Source organism: Chelonia mydas, chromosome 2, assembly GCF_015237465.2.
Source record: "Chelonia mydas isolate rCheMyd1 chromosome 2, rCheMyd1.pri.v2, whole genome shotgun sequence".
Taxonomy (NCBI): domain Eukaryota; kingdom Metazoa; phylum Chordata; order Testudines; family Cheloniidae; genus Chelonia; species Chelonia mydas.
Window position 1 is genome coordinate 206210465 of NC_057850.1, and position 19304 is coordinate 206229768.

The 19304-nt window shown below is 40.9% G+C and overlaps 1 protein-coding gene across 9 annotated transcripts in view; it reads left to right on the forward strand.

Moving 5' to 3' along the window:
• Positions 1-19304, forward strand: part of SNX13 (sorting nexin 13) — a 155618-nt gene that overhangs the window by 83898 nt on the left and 52416 nt on the right. For all 9 annotated transcript variants that reach the window (XR_005224029.2, XM_043541115.1, XM_043541112.1 and 6 more), the window contains 6 exons: positions 4003-4141; positions 4835-4923; positions 6418-6517; positions 7902-8095; positions 16573-16677; positions 18531-18663. Coding sequence is in view for 8 of the 9 variants with exons in the window: in XM_043541115.1 (XP_043397050.1) it covers positions 4003-4141; positions 4835-4923; positions 6418-6517; positions 7902-8095; positions 16573-16677; positions 18531-18663 (760 nt within the window). In the remaining variant the exon portion in view is untranslated. The remainder of the gene's footprint in view (positions 1-4002; positions 4142-4834; positions 4924-6417; positions 6518-7901; positions 8096-16572; positions 16678-18530; positions 18664-19304) is intronic.

Genomic DNA, 19304 nt, shown 5'->3' on the forward strand with positions numbered 1-19304 from the left:
GCTTTTCTTGAGCAGGTCCTGTGGGAAGGTACTTCTCTCTTACCCATGGATTTCTGGAGCTTATCGTTGCCTCCCTCATTCCCCGGTACACAAGCTGAGCAGTCTGAAGGCTATCCAGCTGGTCTGTCTGTGAACTGCACCTAGAGAACATCTGTATGCACTCATGCTCCATACCATTCAATTCCTTGCCCTCATGTCCCACCCTGACACTAAGTGATGGAACCTGCTGCCACCTGTGGAGGGTGGGAAGCCCTCATTGATTCATAGATATTAAGGTCAGAAGGGACCATTATGATCATCTAGTCCGACTTCCTGCACAATGCAGGCCACAGAATCTCACCCACCGCTCCTGCGATAAATCTCTCACCTATGTCTGAGCTACTGAAGTCCTCAAATCATGGTTTAAAGACTTGAAGGAGCAGAGAATCCTCCAGCAAGTGACCCGTGCCCCATGCTACAGAGGAAGGCGAAAAACCTCCAGGGCCTCTTTCAGTCTGCCCTGGAGGAAAATTCCTTCCCGACCACAAATATGGCGATCAGCTGAACCCTGAGCATATGGGCAAGATTCACCAGCCAGACATCCAGGAAAGAATTCTCTGTAGTAACTCAGATCCCACCCCATCTAACATCCCATCTCAGGCCATTGGGCCTATTTATCATGAATAGTTAACATGATTTTGGCAGTTAATTGATTGTTATCCCATCATACCATCTCCTCCATAAACTTATCGAGTTTAATCTTAAAGCCAGATAGATCTTTTGCTCCCACTGCTTCCCTTGGATGGCTATTCCAAAACTTCACTCTTCTAATGGTTAGAAACCTTCGTCTAATTTCAAGTCTAAACTTCCCGATGACCAGTTTATATCCATTTGTTCTTGTGTCTACATTGGTACTGAGCTTAAATAATTCCTCTCCCTCTCCGGTATTTATCCCTCTGATATATTTATAGAGAGCAATCATATCTCCCCTCAACCTTCTTTTAGTTAGGCTAAACAAGCCAAGCTCCTTGAGTCTCCTTTCATAAGACAGGTTTTCCATTCCTCGGATCATCCTAGTAGCCCTTCTCTGGACCTGTTCCAGTTTGAATTCATCCTTCTTAAACATGGGAGACCAGAATTGCACACAGTATTCCAGGTGAGGTCTCACCAGTGCCTTGTATAACGGTACTAAAACCTCTTTATCTCTACTGGAAATACCTCAGCTGATGCATCCCAAGACCGCATTAGCTTTTTTCATGGCCATATCACATTGGCGGCTCCTATGATCAACCAATGCTCCAAGGTCCTTCTCCTCCTCCGTTACTCCCAGCTTATAACTAAAATTCTTGTTATTAATCCCTAAATGCATGACCTTACACTTCTCACTGTTAAATTTCATCCTATTGCTATTACTCCAGTTTACAAGGTCATCCAGATCTTCCTGTATGATATCCTGGTCTCTCTCTAAATTGGCAATACCTCCCAGCTTTGTATCATCCGCAAACTGTATTAGCACACTCCCGCTTTTTGTGCCGAGGTCAGTAATAAAAAGATTAAATAAGATTGGTCCCAAAACCGATCCCTGAGGAACTCCGCTGGTAACCTCCCTCCAGCCTGACAGTTCACCTTTCAGTAGGACCCGCTGTAATCTCCCTGTTAACCAATTCCTTATCCACCTTTCAGTTTTCGTATTGATCCCCATCTTTTCCAATTTAACTAATAATTCCCCATGTAGCACGGTATCAAACGCCTTCCTGAAATCTAGGTAAATTAGATCCACTGCATTTCCTTTGTCTAAAAAAAAGTTGTTACTTTCTCAAAGAAGGAGATCAGGTTGGTTTGGCACGATCTACCTTTTGTAAAACCATGTTGTATTGTGTCCCTTTTACCATTGACCTCAATGTCCTTAACTACTTTCTCCTTCAAAATTTTTTCCAAGACCTTGCATACTACAGATGTCAAACTAACAGGCCTGTAGTTACCCGGATCACTTTTTTTTTCTTTTCTTAAAAACAGGAACTATGTTAGCAATTCTCCAGTCATATGGTACAACCCCTGAGTTTACAGATTCATTAAAAATTCTTGCTAATGGGCTTGCAATTTCATGTGCCAATTCCTTTAAGAGTCTTGGATGAAGATTATCTGGGCCCCCCGATTTAGTCCCATTAAGCTGTTCGAGTTTCGCTTCTACCTCAGATATGACATTTACTAAAAATAACCGTGACGAAATCTTAACTTAATAATAGGATTTTAAAAAAGCAAAGTCAAACAGAAATTCCATCATGTCATGTTGACACTCACAGAAGTAATCAACAGGATTGGAACCTTCTGATCTTTAAGATCCTCAGCCACTTGAGGTCATGGTGTAACTGACAGTGGTAGTAGTAAGTTGTCCACATCTTCTATGTGGAACAGCACTAGATGGGGATGGGGTTTGGAGATGTTTGCTCACAGCAGAGGAATGGTGAAACTCAGGAATCTTAGTTTCCATTCCAGGCTCAGGATGGGAGTGTTGCCACAGACTTTTCTGCCCATTCCTTCGAAGTTCAACTCTTTTTGCTCCCCCCAACCTGTCCCCAGTCTTCACTCTTCTACTCTCCTCTTTTCTCTTCATTTCTTGTCCCAGTGAGTGCCACTTTCATCACCTTGCCAGCCCCAGTCTCCACTCTTCAGATGTCTCATCATTGTATCATCCCACTGAACTCCCCATCCCAGTCTTCTCGTCCAGCCAGTCTCAGTTCCCCACATACTTGGCTCCTTGTCCCCAGACTCCTTGCCCAGCCAGACTCCCTGTGTCATTTTATGCCCCACCCTTTCTGACTCCTTGTCCCAGTCCATTCCCCTCATCCTCCTGCAGGTCTGGCTCTTGTCCCCTCCACTTTCTAATCAGGCAGCTTCTTTCTGCATACTGTCTGGGGCCAGCATTGACCGCACAGGAGAGAGAGTCTCCCTCGACTCATTTCAAATGTCTGGACTTGGCACAGCAGCCCAGAGCTGCAATTGCAGTGAAAGCCCTGCTTAGCCTCAGGCTAGACCATGTGCAAAGTAGACAGAACCTTTGGGAATTTTAGCTGCTGAAATCCAAGTTGTCTCTACCGAGTGTGCTCAAACTTTCATTTTCAAGACTTATAACTTGGTCAAATTAAGGCAGATTTTCACAGAGACAACCCAGGGCACATCCCTAAAACAATGTCTGTCCCTACGAATTTCAAGCCCCTGCTCCAAAGCAAGTGGAGGGGGCAGGAGAGACTTTCAAAGAAAACGTCACCAGACTTTTTTAACATGGTGGCTTAAGGTGCCTTAGCTCACCCTCCCCCTGAACTGCAAGTTCTCAGTATCTCACCTTTTGTTTTAACATGTAGAGAGAGACCTCTAGTCTGTAATATCTAAGAAGGGGATTTTAAATGTGAGGTCTTAAACTTTGAGAATTTGTGTGTCTTCTGAAGTGAAATATGTCTTGGTTGTCCATGGGACCATTCCTGTATTAATAAACAATTGTAGACATCCCCACTCCTACAGTTCTGATCTTTTTCCTTGATAGAATGTGGGGAAATCCTTAAATGCTGCATGGTCTTTATATCATTCCTGATGCCAAGAACAACAATTCAAAACATACAAGTGTGGATCTGTATCTGATAGCAAAATGACAGAATCTGTTGCTTTAAACATGGCAGGAACACAATTACTGTGGGCCCCCAGAATCTGGTCTTCGTTTCTTCTGAACAGAAAGTTCTTTAAAATGTAGCTTTTAATTTAAAAAGTTCCTAATTGAAAACCAGGTTTAGAGGTTTAAACTGCCACAAGGATTTATTTCTCCATAGACGGCACAATCCTGAGAAAACAGTTTGAATTTCATGGCTGCCATGAACTGTGATGTTTTTAAAGTGATGGCACTATACAGTATATGTTAAATTTACAATTTTCCCTTAATTGTCGATTCCAGTTCACCATGAAGAAGCATACACTATGCATAGATTTTTCTCTTCTGCATAATTTGGGTTGTAAATTTTCTGACTATTTCAGATTCGTGATTCCAATTGTAACTATGAGGCCTTCATGAATGTTATTAAATTAAGTGACAATGTAGGGGAGCTGGAAGCGGTAAGAGATAAGGCTGGAGAAGAACTGCAATATCTTCGATCCTTAGATACAGCAGGAGATGGTTAGTATTTTTATTTTAATGAATTATTTAAAATAAGCAAAAGCTAACAAGATTTTTTTTTTTTTGTAATTACAGGAAGAGTGTTAAAATGTGAACTCTTACCTTACTAGTGTTAATCGTGAGTGCTATTAAAAATGTTATGTGAAAGATTCAAACCTGAGTTTTCTCTGATGTGCAAGATCCAAGACTGATTGCCTCCATCTGTATTCCCCTTTCTGTGGTGGCTGTTATCATGGTTTTAACAGTAATTATGTGTCTTGATGGTTTTGTTCTAACTTTCTATGATTTTGTTCTATCTTTTAATAAAAGTCAAATGTCCCGGTTGAAACCTGCCTGACTGGTTCTGACTTTCAGTAGTACTTCATCTATTGATGATGGACTACTCACAACTTTTTAAATAATAACTGAAAATTACATTGAGAACGGAAGGAAAAAGACTATTTAAATGCAATTCAGTTCTTCCAGTAGAAATTAAATGTATTCAAAACAAAAAAAAAAAAACCACTTCACTGTAAATATTGACAGTGATATTCATTCTGGTAGGTGTCCTTACATAAGAACAAAACAAGAAAAAATGATATGTATCTTTTAAAAGTGTGTTTAAATTGATAATATACTTCATCAATTGTTTGATCACTAGTTTGTTTCTACTTCAGTCCTCTTTAATCTGAGTTATTGGTTTTTTTTCTCTAGATATCAATACGATAAAAAATCAAATAAACAGCTTATTATATGTTGTTAAAGTATGTGATTCAAGAATACAGAGGTTGCAGTCAGGAAAAGTAAGTAATACTTTTCTATTAATACTCTTTCTGATGTTTGTTTTAATCATAAATGATAATGTGAAATTGTCAAAGACTTGCTAGCGATTGTCATAAGATCTCTCTAGTTCATTAAGGGAAAAATATGACTATAGCCCTTGAGTTTATACTGTGTAGTATATATACTGACTATATTGAACTGTATACTGAGTAATTATGTAGCTAAAGTTGCACCTTCATACTTCCAATTTTATATGGAAAATTCACCTACCAGAGCTTTTGTTAGAAAATGTTATCCATTATATATATATTATAAATATATAGCTATTATGCTACATATTACTATTGCATATTTCAGATTTATTTTCAAACCTTTAAAAATCTGGAATATATTTTTAAATGATCTTGGTTTTAAACTCTTCCAATTAGAAAAGAACTGAAGTAAGCTGCATAGCTAACTAATGAAGTTAAGAATTAAGAGAACAGTTTCTCTGACACATGAGTTCAGCTTCTCTACATCATCAACTGAATTCCTGGCTCTGATTAGGAAGTTCATGCAACACGCAGCTCAGTCTGGAGGCCCTTAGACCAAGTCCCTGTTTTTCAGCTGTAGGAGTTTATAACGTTGCTGCCTATTTATTGGTAGTAGTGTTCTCTTTTGAAGTACAGTTTGTTGTTCAGACTGTCACTTGTTTAAAAGTACCAATGGTATTTTGCACTGCTTGGAAGTTCTTGTGTGTCAGAAATTCGTCCGACTTGCTTCCTCTGTTCTAACAGCCTCTCCAGTTGCCATCTAGTCTCTAACCTCTACTTTTTGTTACGTTTGAGAAACTGCTGACATTCTTACCGTAGCATATCTGACTTTGTCCTGTTTCTTGGAACTCCATCAGTTGAGCTTTAAGCTTGGATGGGGCATAAAGATTATGAGGGTTGTGCTTATTGACCAACACAGTGCCTAACATGTAGGGCTCTGGTCCATGGCTGAGGCCCCTAAAACTACTGTAATACAATCAATAAAATAACAATGGAAGTCAGATATCAATGGAAACAGATCTATATCATATTCTATATCATGTAGTGCTAATGAATTGACTGCAGAATTTGAGGTGGTTTCAGGTAATTTTTAAGATGGCTCTAATAATTTCTTTAGAAAATATTTCAGAAGGTTGTGATGAACGTTTTCTTATTTACCCATTTCGTGGCCACTTGTGAACAGCTAGGTTTAAAATACTTGCACACAGGAATTCTGGGGCAGGGATAGAATCCAATTCCCTGGAGGGCATGAATCATCTATGCTGTAAACAAACACTGTTATAAGTAGTTACACAAACAAAAAATTGTGGAGATAGCAGTGATCCTGTATACTAACATTTTAAAAACCAAACCAAACAAACACCGAACAGGTTGCTGTAGTTAAAGTAAATCTGTTTACATTATATAAACACTTCTTTTTGGTAGTAATTTAAAAAATATAAAAGTTAATATATTATCAATGCTGTATCCCATATTGTACAGGAAATAGATACTGTGAAACTGGCAGCAAACTTCGGAAAACTTTGCACAGTCCCTCTGGACAACATTCTGGTAGACAATGTTGCACTACAATTTTTTATGGGTAAGAAAATGCTAACTTTGGGGGGGGGAGATTATTTTTCGTGAAGTAAGAACATGCCTGTGAACTAATACAAATTTGTGTCGTGTGCCATAACTGTACATGATCCTTTTCGGAGGGAACTGAAACTTAGTCTTTGCCACGATGAGTGTAGGTTAAACTGATATTATTCTTAACTTCATACTTTATGTTGAAGTCAGCTTGAAAGAGTTTTCAGACATAGTGATTTAACTGCAAGACTGATTCAATGAATGTTTACAGTGATGTCACTTAAGTTTCTTTTGAGAGATTCTACCGGTCTGAGAGATTTCTTTCCTGTTAAGTAGGGAATATTGCTGGAGCTAGTAACATCTCTTAAATTGAACAAATTTTTTTAATTATGACCACGTTGCTTCAGAGATGACTAGTACCTGCTGATTGTGGTGGGGCACAATTTAAAGGTTCTCTCCACCCTCTCCCCGCAACACTTTGAGTCACGTCCCCTCTTACCCTTAGTGGCCCCTCCCTGCAGTTCCCAGCTGTCTTGCTGCTGCCTTTTCCCACGGCTGCAGCTTGCAGCTCACCAGCTCCAGGAGCTGCCACACATGGAGGGGGCTCAGCCAGCAAAATCTGGCAGAAATCTGGCGAGGACGGGACATGACCCCACATGCACCACCATGTGTTGCCTCTGCATTGCCTCATACTCTAGGTAGTTCTATTGAGACTACTTATGGTAGTATCCACTATGCCAGAATTTGGAGGATTGCAGGACTTGTAGAAGGCTCAAAAAATGTCCTTTGTTTAAAAATACTTTTAAAAAGCATTAGAGTTTTAATATCTCTAAAATGTATTCATTTGCAAGAATAAGAATGTCTGTTTTTAGATTGTTGGATTCTGCACTAAATCACAACATTGATAAAGGAATGAAGTTCATTTACAGGTTCCACATAGTGTCAGTTTATTCTGTTGTGCCCTGACATTGCGAGGATTAAATAAAAGTTAACCTTTAGACTTCTGTGAAGGGACTCAGTTTTACCCCAGGCTCAATTTCCTCTTGGCTCCTACCATGATGCACACAGTCCTGTTTCATCTCATATGGCTGTGGCTACAATTAAGATGTGTTCATTTTTTAATATAAAACAGAGCCCTAGTTCTATACTTTCCTCCAGACTTTGCTTGTTGATCAAATCTTATGAGTATCCTATTAGGCGTGCTGGGGGGTGTTTCTGACCGTGACTCTGTGAGTGTCAATGTTATAGTTTTGTCCAAAACCATAATCAAATCCTGAAGCTTATTCCTAATTTAATGTTTCTGACCTAGTTGTTTTTTTACATCAGGATGTGTGATTTCTTAAGATTTTTTTTTATCCTCACAGGTATAATTACAATAATGATGATTGATTTTGTAGATTACATGCAGCAGACTGGAGGCCAAGCTCATCTCTTCTTCTGGATGACTGTGGAAGGGTACAGGGTTACAGCACAGCAACAGCTGGAGGTGTTACTAAGCCGGCAGAGAGATGGAAAACATCAGACTAATCAAACCAAAGGCCTATTAAGAGCAGCTGCAGTTGGAATTTATGAGCAGTACTTATCAGAGAAGGTAAGAATATTCTTTTTTTAAATACTTTACTAATTTTTGAATTGGTAAGTATTTGTGGAATATTGTTTTAAAATGTACACTGCAGTGTCAGAACTCTTAGCTGAATTTAGAACAATCAGAAGCTAACTTCCTGTGAAATAGATTTGGTGAAAAACTTGTTACAAGAAAACAGATGCGTTGCAGTTGATACCTGAATGATTTCACTTGCATCAAGCTTAGGGTAAATAGTTCCTGCTAGCAGGTCTATAAAACGCAATGCATATAAGGTATTCAAAAGTTGGTTGACTTAAACGAAGAAAAACAAATTGAAAACTTAAAAGCTGGCATCCTCTGCTCATTCGAGCTCCACCTATAACCAACTGGGTGGTAAGCAGGCATTCTGAGGGTGTGCTTTGAGGGTGACCTAGCCTGTGACCTGGATCCTGCTCCCCTGTTGTTTTCCACCCGTCTGTCCCCCTTCCTCCCTGCCTGGGCTTCTATAACATTGGTCCGGCGGGTCATCTGCACAGTAGCAGGGGGATATACTCTCCAGTTTTCTATCCCTCCCTCCCACCCACCCTCCCCGTCCCTCTTCAGGGACCCTTCTCACAAGCATCTGCTCGTTCAGGAGGTGCAAGCCATCGAAGAAGTCCCACTGCATTTAAGGGGCAAGGAGTTTTACTCCTGCTACTTTCGATGCCAAAGGGGGGTCGTGAGCTTTTCCCTAATCTCGTGGTCCTCCATCTCCAAGCTTGGTTCCTAGATGGTTCATGGGAATAAAATCCACCTGCTCGACAGGAGTATAATAAGTATTACTAAACATTAGAAGGGAGTCAACTTGAATTACTTTCAGAAATGGAAAAGGTTCAACCACGGGTGTCACCACCACCACCATCTCTGCTCTCTGCCATCTTGGATTATCTGCTGGACTTAAAAACAACCAGGTTTATCAGTTAGCTCTATTAAGGTTCATCTTGCCGCAGTATCAGCATTTCAGTCCCTACTAGAGGGTTTTTTCTATTTTTGATCACTCTATGTTCTTGAGACATAGTAAGATCTGGGGAATCTTCTACTCACAGGTTAAGGATACTATCGACTTGATCTCAGCCTGGTACTTAGGTTCGAACTGAGGCTCCATAAGGTATCTATGTAGACCTACTTCTTGCTTCACATATCTAAAAAGACACCCTTTCTAGAAGCTATCACATCAACCCACAGGGTTGGAGAAATTGAGTCTTGATGTCAGACTGCACACTTGTATTTTTCAAGGACAAGGTCTCCCTATGACCTATCCAAAGTTCTTACTTAAGCTGTTTGATTTCCATCTTAACCAGTCTATTAATCTACTAGTATTTTTTCCTAACCCACATAAATCTCAGCAGGAGACGTCCCTTCATACATTAGATGTAGGCTGGGCATTGGCCTTTTATTGGGATAGGACCAAAAAATCACCTAAATTTTGTCTGCGTCGCAGAAAGATCAAAAGCAACTTCCACAGCCTTACTCAAAAACATTTCCATGTCTGAGATATGCAGACCTACTACATGGACTTCAATGCATACCTTTTCTAAACACTATACCAGGGATTGGCAATCTTTGGCACGCAGCCCGTCAGGGAAATCCACTGGTTGGCTGGGACAGTTTGTTTACCTGCAGCGTCTGTAGGTTCGACCGATCGCAGTTCCCACTGGCCATGGTTCGCCGTTTCAGGCCAATGGGGGCTGCGGGAAGCGGCGTGGGCCGAGGGATGTGCTGGCCGCCACTTTCCGCAGCCCCATTGGCCTGAAACGGTGAACCATGGCCAGTGGGAGCTGTGATCAGCCGAACCTGCAGACATTGCAGGTAAACAAACCGTCCCAGCCCGCCAGCGGATTTCCCTGATGGGCCACGTGCCGAAGGCTGCCGATCCCTGCACTATACTTTGGTCCAGGCCATCAGTTCTGATGTAATACTTGGTTTTGTTGTACTGTCTTTAGTTTTGGACTTGATTCCAAACCTCCCTTCCTCCCTCCCTTTCTGTGAGGATACAGCTCGGGAGTCACCTGAAATGGAGCACCCATAGGTATTCTACTTGAAGAAGAAAAGGTTACTCTCCTTGTTCTGTAACTCTGGTTCTTCAAGATGATTGACCCTGTGGGTGCTCCACTGCCCACCCTATTTCCCCTCTGCTTTGGACTGTTCTTGTTAGATCTTCAGATAGAGAAGGAACTGAGGGTGGTTCACCCACGCAGTCCCTATATACCCTTGGCGTGCGGCACGAGGTTCTATATAGCGCATGCGTGGGTTGAATGGACATTGGTAGCAGAAAATCTACAGTCAAGGGCTTTAGGCACCTGGGCACCTAATGTGGAGCACCCATTGAGGGAGGGAGAAGGACACATCTTGAAGAACCAGTTACTGCACAGTTAACTTTCTGTACCAAGAAAGATAATGGAGCAAATAATTAAGCAATCAATTTGCAAACATCTAGAAGATAATAAGGTTATAAGTAACAGTCAGCATGGATTTGTCAAGAACAAATCGTGTCAAACCAACCTGATAGCTTTCTTTGGCAGGGTAACAAGCCTTGTGGATGGGGGGAAGCGGTAGACATGGTATATCTTAACTTTAGTAAAGCTTTGATACTGTTTCACATGACCTTCTCATAAACAAACTAGGGAAATGTAAACTAGATGGAGCTACTATAAGATGGGTGCAAAACTGGTTGGAAAACCATTCCCAGAGGGTAAGTTACAGTGGTTCATAGTCATGCTGGAAGGGCATAATGAGTGTGGTCCCACAGGGATCAGTTCCGGGTCCGGTTCTATTCAATATCTTCATCAATGATTTAGATAATGGCATAGAGAGTAGATTTATAAAGTCTGCGGACGATACCAAGCTGAGAGGGGTTGAAAGTCCTTTGGAGGATAGGGTTATCATTCAAAATGATCTGGAGAAATTATCTGAAGTAAATAGGATGAAATGCAGAGCACTCCACTTAGGAAGGAACAATCAGTTGCACACATACAAAATGGGAAATGACTGCCTAGGAAGGAGTACTGTGGAAAGGGATCTGGGGATCATAGTGGACCACAAGCTAAATATGAGTGAACAGTGTAACACTGTTGCAAGAAAAGTGAACATCATTCTCGGATGTATTAACAGGAGTATTGTAAGCAAGACACGAGAAGTAATTCTTCCGCTCTACTCCGTGCTGATTAGGCCTCAGTTGGAGCACTGCGTCCAGTTCTGGGCGCCACATTTCAGGAAAGATGTGGAGAAATTGGAGAAGGTCCAGAGAAGACAGGGTGCAGGAGGGTGTGCACAGTGAGGGAGGGAGCTCAGGGCAGTGGTGCAGGGAGGGGTGCAGAGTGAGGGACAGGGCTCAGGGCAGGGGGTTGGGGTACAGAGTGGAAGAGTGTTGGGGTGCATGCAGGGAGCTGAGATGCATGCAGGGAGCTTAGGGCAGGGAGGCAGGGTGCTGCAGGGGGTTGGGGTGCAGGGAGGGGTGCGAGTGCAGCAGGGGGTTGGGGCAGGAGGGGTGCAGGGTGTGGCAGGGGGCTCAGAGCAGGGAGCTGGGGAGCAGGAGGGGTGTTGCAGGGGGCTCAAGGCAGGGAGTTGGGTATAGGGTGCAGGAGGGGTTCGGGCTCTGGCCTGGCCCCGCTTACCTGGAGCGATTCTGGGGTGGCAGCGGCACGCACCGGGGCTGCTCCGGGAAGCAGCCGGCACCAAGTCCCTGCGGCTCCTGCGGGAGAGGGGGCAGAGAGCTCTGCGCTCTGCACTTGCCTATCGGTACCTCCCCCGAAGCTCCCATTGGACGCGGTTCCCCGTTCCTTTTCACTATGGTGAAAGGGCTTGAGGGTATCCCACAGGAAGGAATTCCCAAGTGAATCTTCCTGGGTTCCAAAAGGGGTTTTGCATTTGGGTGGTGGCAGCGTTTATCAAGCCAAGGTCCGAGAGAAACTGTAACCTTGTGAGTTGAATACAAGCCTGGAATTGCAAGTATTAATTTTTAAAATCCTTGCGGGCCCCCACCTTCTGCACTCGAAGTGCCAGAGTGGGGAACCAGCCTTGACATGGTGGCAGAGTGGTGGGATCATTTTGAACCAGAAGCACAGACCTAAGGATTTTAAAAGGACACATTTTTCCTTTTGGGTGCTTGAAAGCCAGGGAGTTCAACAAGCTGTTCTATGTCTCTGCTCTACGGAGAACCACAACACCCAGACAAAGGGAAGTTTTTTCCCCATTTTAAAAATTTCTAGCCTTCCCATTGGCTCTTTTGGTCAGGCGCCCACTCCTTTTCCTTTACCTGGAGGGACTTTAACCCTTTACAGGTAAAGCAAGCAGAGAACAGCCACCAATAGGGACTTTATAGCTAACTGGCTAGCTGGGTGTCCATAAAAGGGAGCTCCCCCCCCCCCCCCATTTATCGCTGCCGGTTAGACAAACATCAGTCAGGAATGGTCTAGATATTACTTAGTCCTACCATGAATGCTAGATGACCTGTCAGGGTCCCTTCCAGTCCTATGATTCTATGAGTAAACTCTTCGTATGTGCTCATAAAATTCACTCCGCTGTCCACAAGATGTCTTCAACAAATTTCTATCCAAATCTGTTCTGTAATATTTCTTTATCAGCATATTTTTTCCTTCAGTTATATAATGAGTCTTTCGCTTCTAAGTTACTTGTTTTCAATACATGCCAGGTTGGTGCTGACAAGAAATTGTTGCCTTTTGAAGCTAATTGGTGGGCAGATATGAACTGGTAGCTGTAGTCCAGGTTGGATACACACAGAAAATACCTCTGTCATAATTAGAACCCTTCCATGTAGGAATCAATGACTGAATTGACTTGGAGACAGTTAGTCTTTGCCCTGAGACACATTTTCTCTATGGGACATATTTATATTCATGTTGACCATCTTGTACAATAATTATTAAGAAGACTTCAGTTTCCTGTATCCTCCAAGTGGGATATTTCACAAATAGCAAATTCACTTCAAAAACATGAAAATTAATATGTACTTCAAATTTTTTTAAAAATATGCCTTAGTGTTACTTTCAAACTGTTTTTGTAAAAAGTAAAGCATTCTTGAGATGATTCTCCACATTTAATACTGGATAATATTTCAGAAAGTTTCACAATACACAAATGAAGATATTGAGAGGAATTTGAACTGTCTGTTCTCCCCTTACAAACATAGACTCATAAGAGTGGAAGAGACTTCAAGAGGTCATCTAGTCCAGTCCCCTGTACTCATGGCAGGACTAAGTATTATGTAGACAGTTAGGAAGACCATATCAAAAGCTTTACTAAAGTCAAGATATACCACGTTGACTTGTTATCCTGTCAAAGAAGGATATCAGGTTGGTTTGACACAATTTGTTCTTGACAAATTCATGTTTGACTGTTACTTATCACCTTATTATCTTCTAGGTTTTTGCAAATTGATTTCTTAATTATTTGCTCCATTATCTTTCCAGGTACAGAAGTTAAGCTGACTGGTCTGTAATTCCCCGGGTTGTCCTTATTTCCCTTTTTATAGATTGACACTATATTTGCCCCTTTTCCAGTCTTCTGGAATCTCTCCTGTCTTCTGTGACTTTTCATAGATAATCGCTAATGGTTCAGATATCTCCTCAGTCATCTCCTTGAGTATTCTAGAATGAATTTCATCAGGCCCTGACATCTTGAAGACATCTAACTTGTTTAAGTAATTTTTAACTTGTTTCCCTATTTTAGCCACTGATCCTACCTCATTTTCACTGGCATTCACTTTGTTAGCTGTCCAGTCACCACCAACGTTCATAGTGAAAACTGAAACAAAGAATCATTAAGCAGCTTTCCCATTTCCACATTTTCTGTTCTTGTTTCCCCCCTCCCCCCCATTGAGTAATGTGCCTACCCTGTCCTTGGTCTTCCTCTTGCTTCTAATATGTTTGTAGAGTGTTTTCTTGTTACCCTTTATGTCTCTAGCTAGTTTAATCTCATTTTGTGCCTTGGCCTTTCTAATTTTGTCCCTACGTACTTGAGTTGTTTGTTTATATTCATCCTTTGTAATTTGACCCAGTTTCCACTTTTTGTAGTTTTTTGAGTTTTAGATCATTGAAGATTTCCTGGTTAAGCCAGGGTGGTCTCTTGCCATACTTTTTAGTTTTCCTACACAGTGGGATAATTTGCTCTTGTGCCCTTAATAATGTCTCTTTGAAAAAACTGCCAACTGTCTTCCATTGTTTTTCCCCTTAAACTTGCTTTCCATGGGATCTTACCTACCAGCTCCCTGAGTTTGCTAACGTCTGCCTTCCCGAATGCCTTCCATTATCTTTATTTTGCTGTTCTCCCTCCTACCATTGCTTAGAATCATGAACTCTGCCATTTCATGATTGCTTTCACCCAAGCTGACTTCCAGTTTCAAATTCTCAACCAGTTCCTTCCTATTTGTCAATATCAAATCTAGAACAGCCTCTCCCCTAGTAGCTTTCTCCATCTTCTGAAATAAATAATTTTCTCCAATACATTCCAAGAACTTGTTGGATAATCTGTGCCCTGCTGTGTGATTTTTTTCCCAACAGATGTCTGGGTCCTTGAAATCCCGCATCACCAACAAGTCCTGTGCTTTGGATGATTTTGCTAGTTTAAAAAAAAGCCTCATTCACCTCTTCTTCCTGGTTAGGTGGTCTGTAGTAGACCCCTACCATGACATCACCCTTGCTTTTGCCCCTTTTATTCTTACCCAGAAGTTTCAACAAGTTTGCCTCCTCTTTCCATGTCAACCTCAATCCGATTGTGTACTTTTTTGATATCTAAGGCAACACCTCCTCCCTTTTTCCCCCTGCCTGTCCTTTCTGAGCAAGCTGTATCCTTGTATACCAATATTCCAGTCATGCATATTCTCCCACCAAGTCAGATGCCAACAGTCATAGTTGTATTTATTTACTAGTATTTCATGTTCTTCCTGCTTATTCCCCATACTTCTCGCATTAGTATACAGACCTTTCAGATACTGATTTGATTTCTCTTCCTCCTCCCCCCCCCCCCCCCGAGTTCTGTCTTGGCTCCCCCTTATGCCTGCTATAACAGCCCATGCTCACCCCAAATTGCAACCCTTTTCTCAGGTCTCCATGTTTTTGACTTACCTGTGGGCTTTGGTCACCTGCCCCCTTCAAACCTAGTTTAAAGCCCTCCTCACTAAGTTAGCCAGTCTGTATCCAAATATGCTCTTCCCCTTCTTTGGTAGGCGGACCCTATCTCTGCTTAGCAGTCCTTCCTGGAACAGCATCTCATGGTCGAGGAAGCCAAAGCCCTCCTGGCAACACCATCTACGCTGCCAGGCATTCACCTCCAGGATTCATCTGTCTCTGCCAGGGCCCTACCCTTTACCTGAAGGATCGAAGAGAACACCCCTGTGCTCCCAACTCCTTCACCCTTAGTCCCAGACCCCTTTAGTCACTTGTGATCTGCAGAGGGTCATACCTTGCAGTATCATTAATGCCCACATGGATGAGTTACATGGGGTTCTAGTCAGAGGGCTGGATGATCATTGACAATCCCTCTGTACGTCTCCGATACGGGCCCATGGCAGGCAGCATGTCTCCTGGGCTGCTATGTCAGGGCAACTGATGAGTGCCTCCATTCCCCTCAGAAGAGAGTCACCAACCACTGCTATCCTACGTTTCCTCCTGGGAATGGTGGTTGTGATCCTCCCAGCCTCGGGAGTACATGGCTTCTCCTCCACCTTTGGGGGTGATTCCTCATTGCTTGTTGCTAGGGCATCATAACAGTTTTCCGTCACCATGGTGAATGGGTTGGGAGTAGGGGTGGAGTACTGCCTGCTGCCAGAGGTAACCAGCTGCCAGTGTCCTCCCTGTGACAGAGCCATATCCTCCTCCCCCGGTGGTGTGAAAGCAGTCCTTTGTAGCTGGATGGCTTGCTCAGCCTTGGATGTCTGCATATGAATACTCTCAAGGAATTGCTCATGGGTATGAATGCTCCTCAGCCTAGTCACCTCCTAATGTAGCTCTCCTGCTTTCTGAGAGATTCCACCAGCAGGCACCTTTCGCACTGGATGGTTGCCCCCAGCCTGGCTTTCTGAGAGTGGGAAATGCAGGCCATAGTCTGTGCAAAGCCACACCAGGATCTGGGTTAGGCTGTCTGTCGGGATACAGGTGCAGGTGGAGGAGACAGAAGCAATGCTGGCACTGGCGATGCAGCCCTTCCTAACCATAGCAATTATATTATGTCTTCCTCCCACCAACCTCCCTCTCAACTCCTCTCTTTGCGGTCCCCTTGATTCATATAACTCTCATTAGCTGAATAGCAGCTGTATGCATGCATTAAAGAGTAAAATGCCACAGGGTATTTTTAGGTTTGATTTCAATCACTGATGCGGAGTCATTACTTTGTGTTTCTTATTTATAGCCCTATTTTGTATTAAGTTTGAGGTTTAATTTTTTCAAATGGAGTGGTGTTGGTTTTTTTAAGTTAAACAGTACACACATTGATTTAGATCTCTGTGATAGGCATCTCCAAGAGTTAATATTGATGACTCCTTGGTAGCAAAACTGGCAGAAACATTGAACCATGAGGAACCAACACCTGAAATCTTCGATGACATTCAGAGAAAGGTATAACATAGTCACTCTTTATTTAATAGGAATTATTGAGACTTATTACAGCAAGGTGGATTGATTTAAATCAAAGTGATTTAAATTGCTGAATTTAATAATGATTTAAATCAGCAAGCAGGAAACCTTGATTTAAATAGTTGATGTTAATCGTGTTTTGCATTTGTATTTTTTAGTTAAGATGAAAAACAAAAAAAAACCACATTGATTCTTCTTTGTAGTAATCATTAAAACATATGGACTTGCAATTGAATACAGCCTTTACACTAAATTCAGTGGTACTTGTTACCAACCAGGAAGATATACTATATCTATACTCATTTATTTAAGTAGCTATGTAGCTTGACTTACATTTATTCAAATTCTTAATTTTTACTTTTTTATTGTTAGAAAATGGTGAATGATCTGTTTTTATTAATTTTTTTTCCTGTGTTTTTTTTGTCCAAACAGCATTTTAATTTGTTGAATTAAATAAAACTACCTTAAATATGCTGGATACATAAAAGTGTATCAAAAACTGATATATTAAAAGAAGTATTATCCGTAGTTAGTGAATTGAGCTGATTGTTTCTGGTCACCGTGTCCTTCAGAGTTTTAGAACTAGTTAGCTTTAATCCTCTTGGACCTCGTTTTTTATTCATAGAATAGAAGAAGAAGAAGAAGAAAACAAGCATTTCTGCTTTTTCAAATCCCAATTGGTTTCTTAACTTTGAATGGATTAGTCATTGAACTGAAGTAGTTGAATAATCTGACATGAAAAAAATATTCTTTCTACCCCTGAAACTATTGCTGCAAAAGCTGGGTTAGCCCTTCATTAAAGGCTGGTTCCAGGTGCTTAACTAGTGACTCCCACCTGTTCAGGGGTTTGACTTTTTTTGCAACTGGGCAGCAAACATACTGCTTAATATTTATTTTTGTGTTTAATTTAAATGATTTTAATAATTATAATAAATTTAGGTCTTAATGTAGGCTATCAAATTTAATTTGAATACCTTTATTTGATTAAATAAGCCTGTAATTTAATTTAAATACAAAAAAATATTAATTTTTATTCCCTTCCACCTCCCCCGCCCTTCTATTGGCAATAATCAAACTTTTCTTCAATTTTCATTAAATGAGTCACTCCAAAGTATCTAAGATTCAAAGTAGTCATCCTATGCTGTTTTACAGTTCCAGTGCACAGACCTCATAACTGGTTCATTGTTTTAAAAGCAAGTGGAGAAAAAAGATGTACGTATGATAGTAATTTTTTGGCATTGTTATAATTAGGGTGATATTGATATCTGTGTGTTAAAGCTCCAGTTTAGGAAAGCATCCTTACTGAGGACCACATTTAAACATGTGCTTAAGTCCCACTACTTTAATAATATCATCAAGGTAAGGATGGGTTGGTTAGATTTTTGTGCCTGAGCTAGGAAATTTTTAGGCAATTTTTTTTTCAAGGATGTTGCTATTGCAATGAATAACTTCCAGAAATACTGATAAAATATTAGATGTGAAAAAGTTAATTGCACTGCAGTTAACAAGGGAAAATATATATAGAACAAAGGGGGTGACATTTTTTAACCTTTTTGCTGGTAAACAAGATTTTGTCTGGTTGAGCAGATATTCTCTATACTTTCAAAGGGAAATATTATTAGAACCAGTAATATCAAACCTTGTTTTAAAAGTATATTATTAACTGTGCTTCATGTACCAAAACATTTGTATAATACAGTAACAAGATTTAAAGAAAACCCCCAAAAGGGAGTGTGTGTGAGAGATGTTGTGTGCACATAAACAATGTCATGTAGATTTTAATAAAAATATGTATTTAGAAACTTACGTTAATCTTGGTATTTTAATTCAATAAGGTGTATGAATTGATGCTGCGGGATGAAAGATTTTACCCTTCATTCAAACAAAATGCACTGTATGTGCGCATGTTAGCTGAACTGGATATGCTGAAGGATCCTAGTTTCAGAGGATCAGATGATGGGGACGGAGGTGAGGTCATGAACTGTTACTTTTCCTTTCTAGCTTTGTATTTCCACTTAAATATTAAGCAGTCAAGCAACCAGAATTTTCAGTCTGACTTTTCAAATAATAAATGTATATTGGTTTGCTGTATTGCCTTCCCACATTCCGTTCTACATGGTCACCATGTCCTTCAAGATTTTAGAACTAGTTAGATCTCGTTCTCTTGGACCTGTTTTTTAATTGATAGAATGGAAGAGAAAAACAAGCATTCCTGCTATATGTGGAGTTCTGAAAGAGTTACACATTTTATTTAACTTTATTAACTGGTGTTAAAAAGTATTTAGATTAATTTTATTAAATTAAATTAAATGTATACAGTATGTCACAGATGACAAACTTATAGATAAATTGTAATCCAGTTAGTGCTATGTATTTAATAGCTATCAGTGATCCTTGTGATGAACTGAAGCTTGAGATTTTTACATTTAGATTCCTGATTTAGCTGATTTTATATAAAGGTGAGTGAAAGCTTGCCCACGAGAGGCACTGGATAAAATAAATATCTGGCTTTAGCTCAGATTTTCTCCAGATACATTGCGTGAAGGGGAGTGATGAAGTTTGCCAAGTCACTTCCAAACCAAATCAAACCAAATCAACCTCTATTGTGA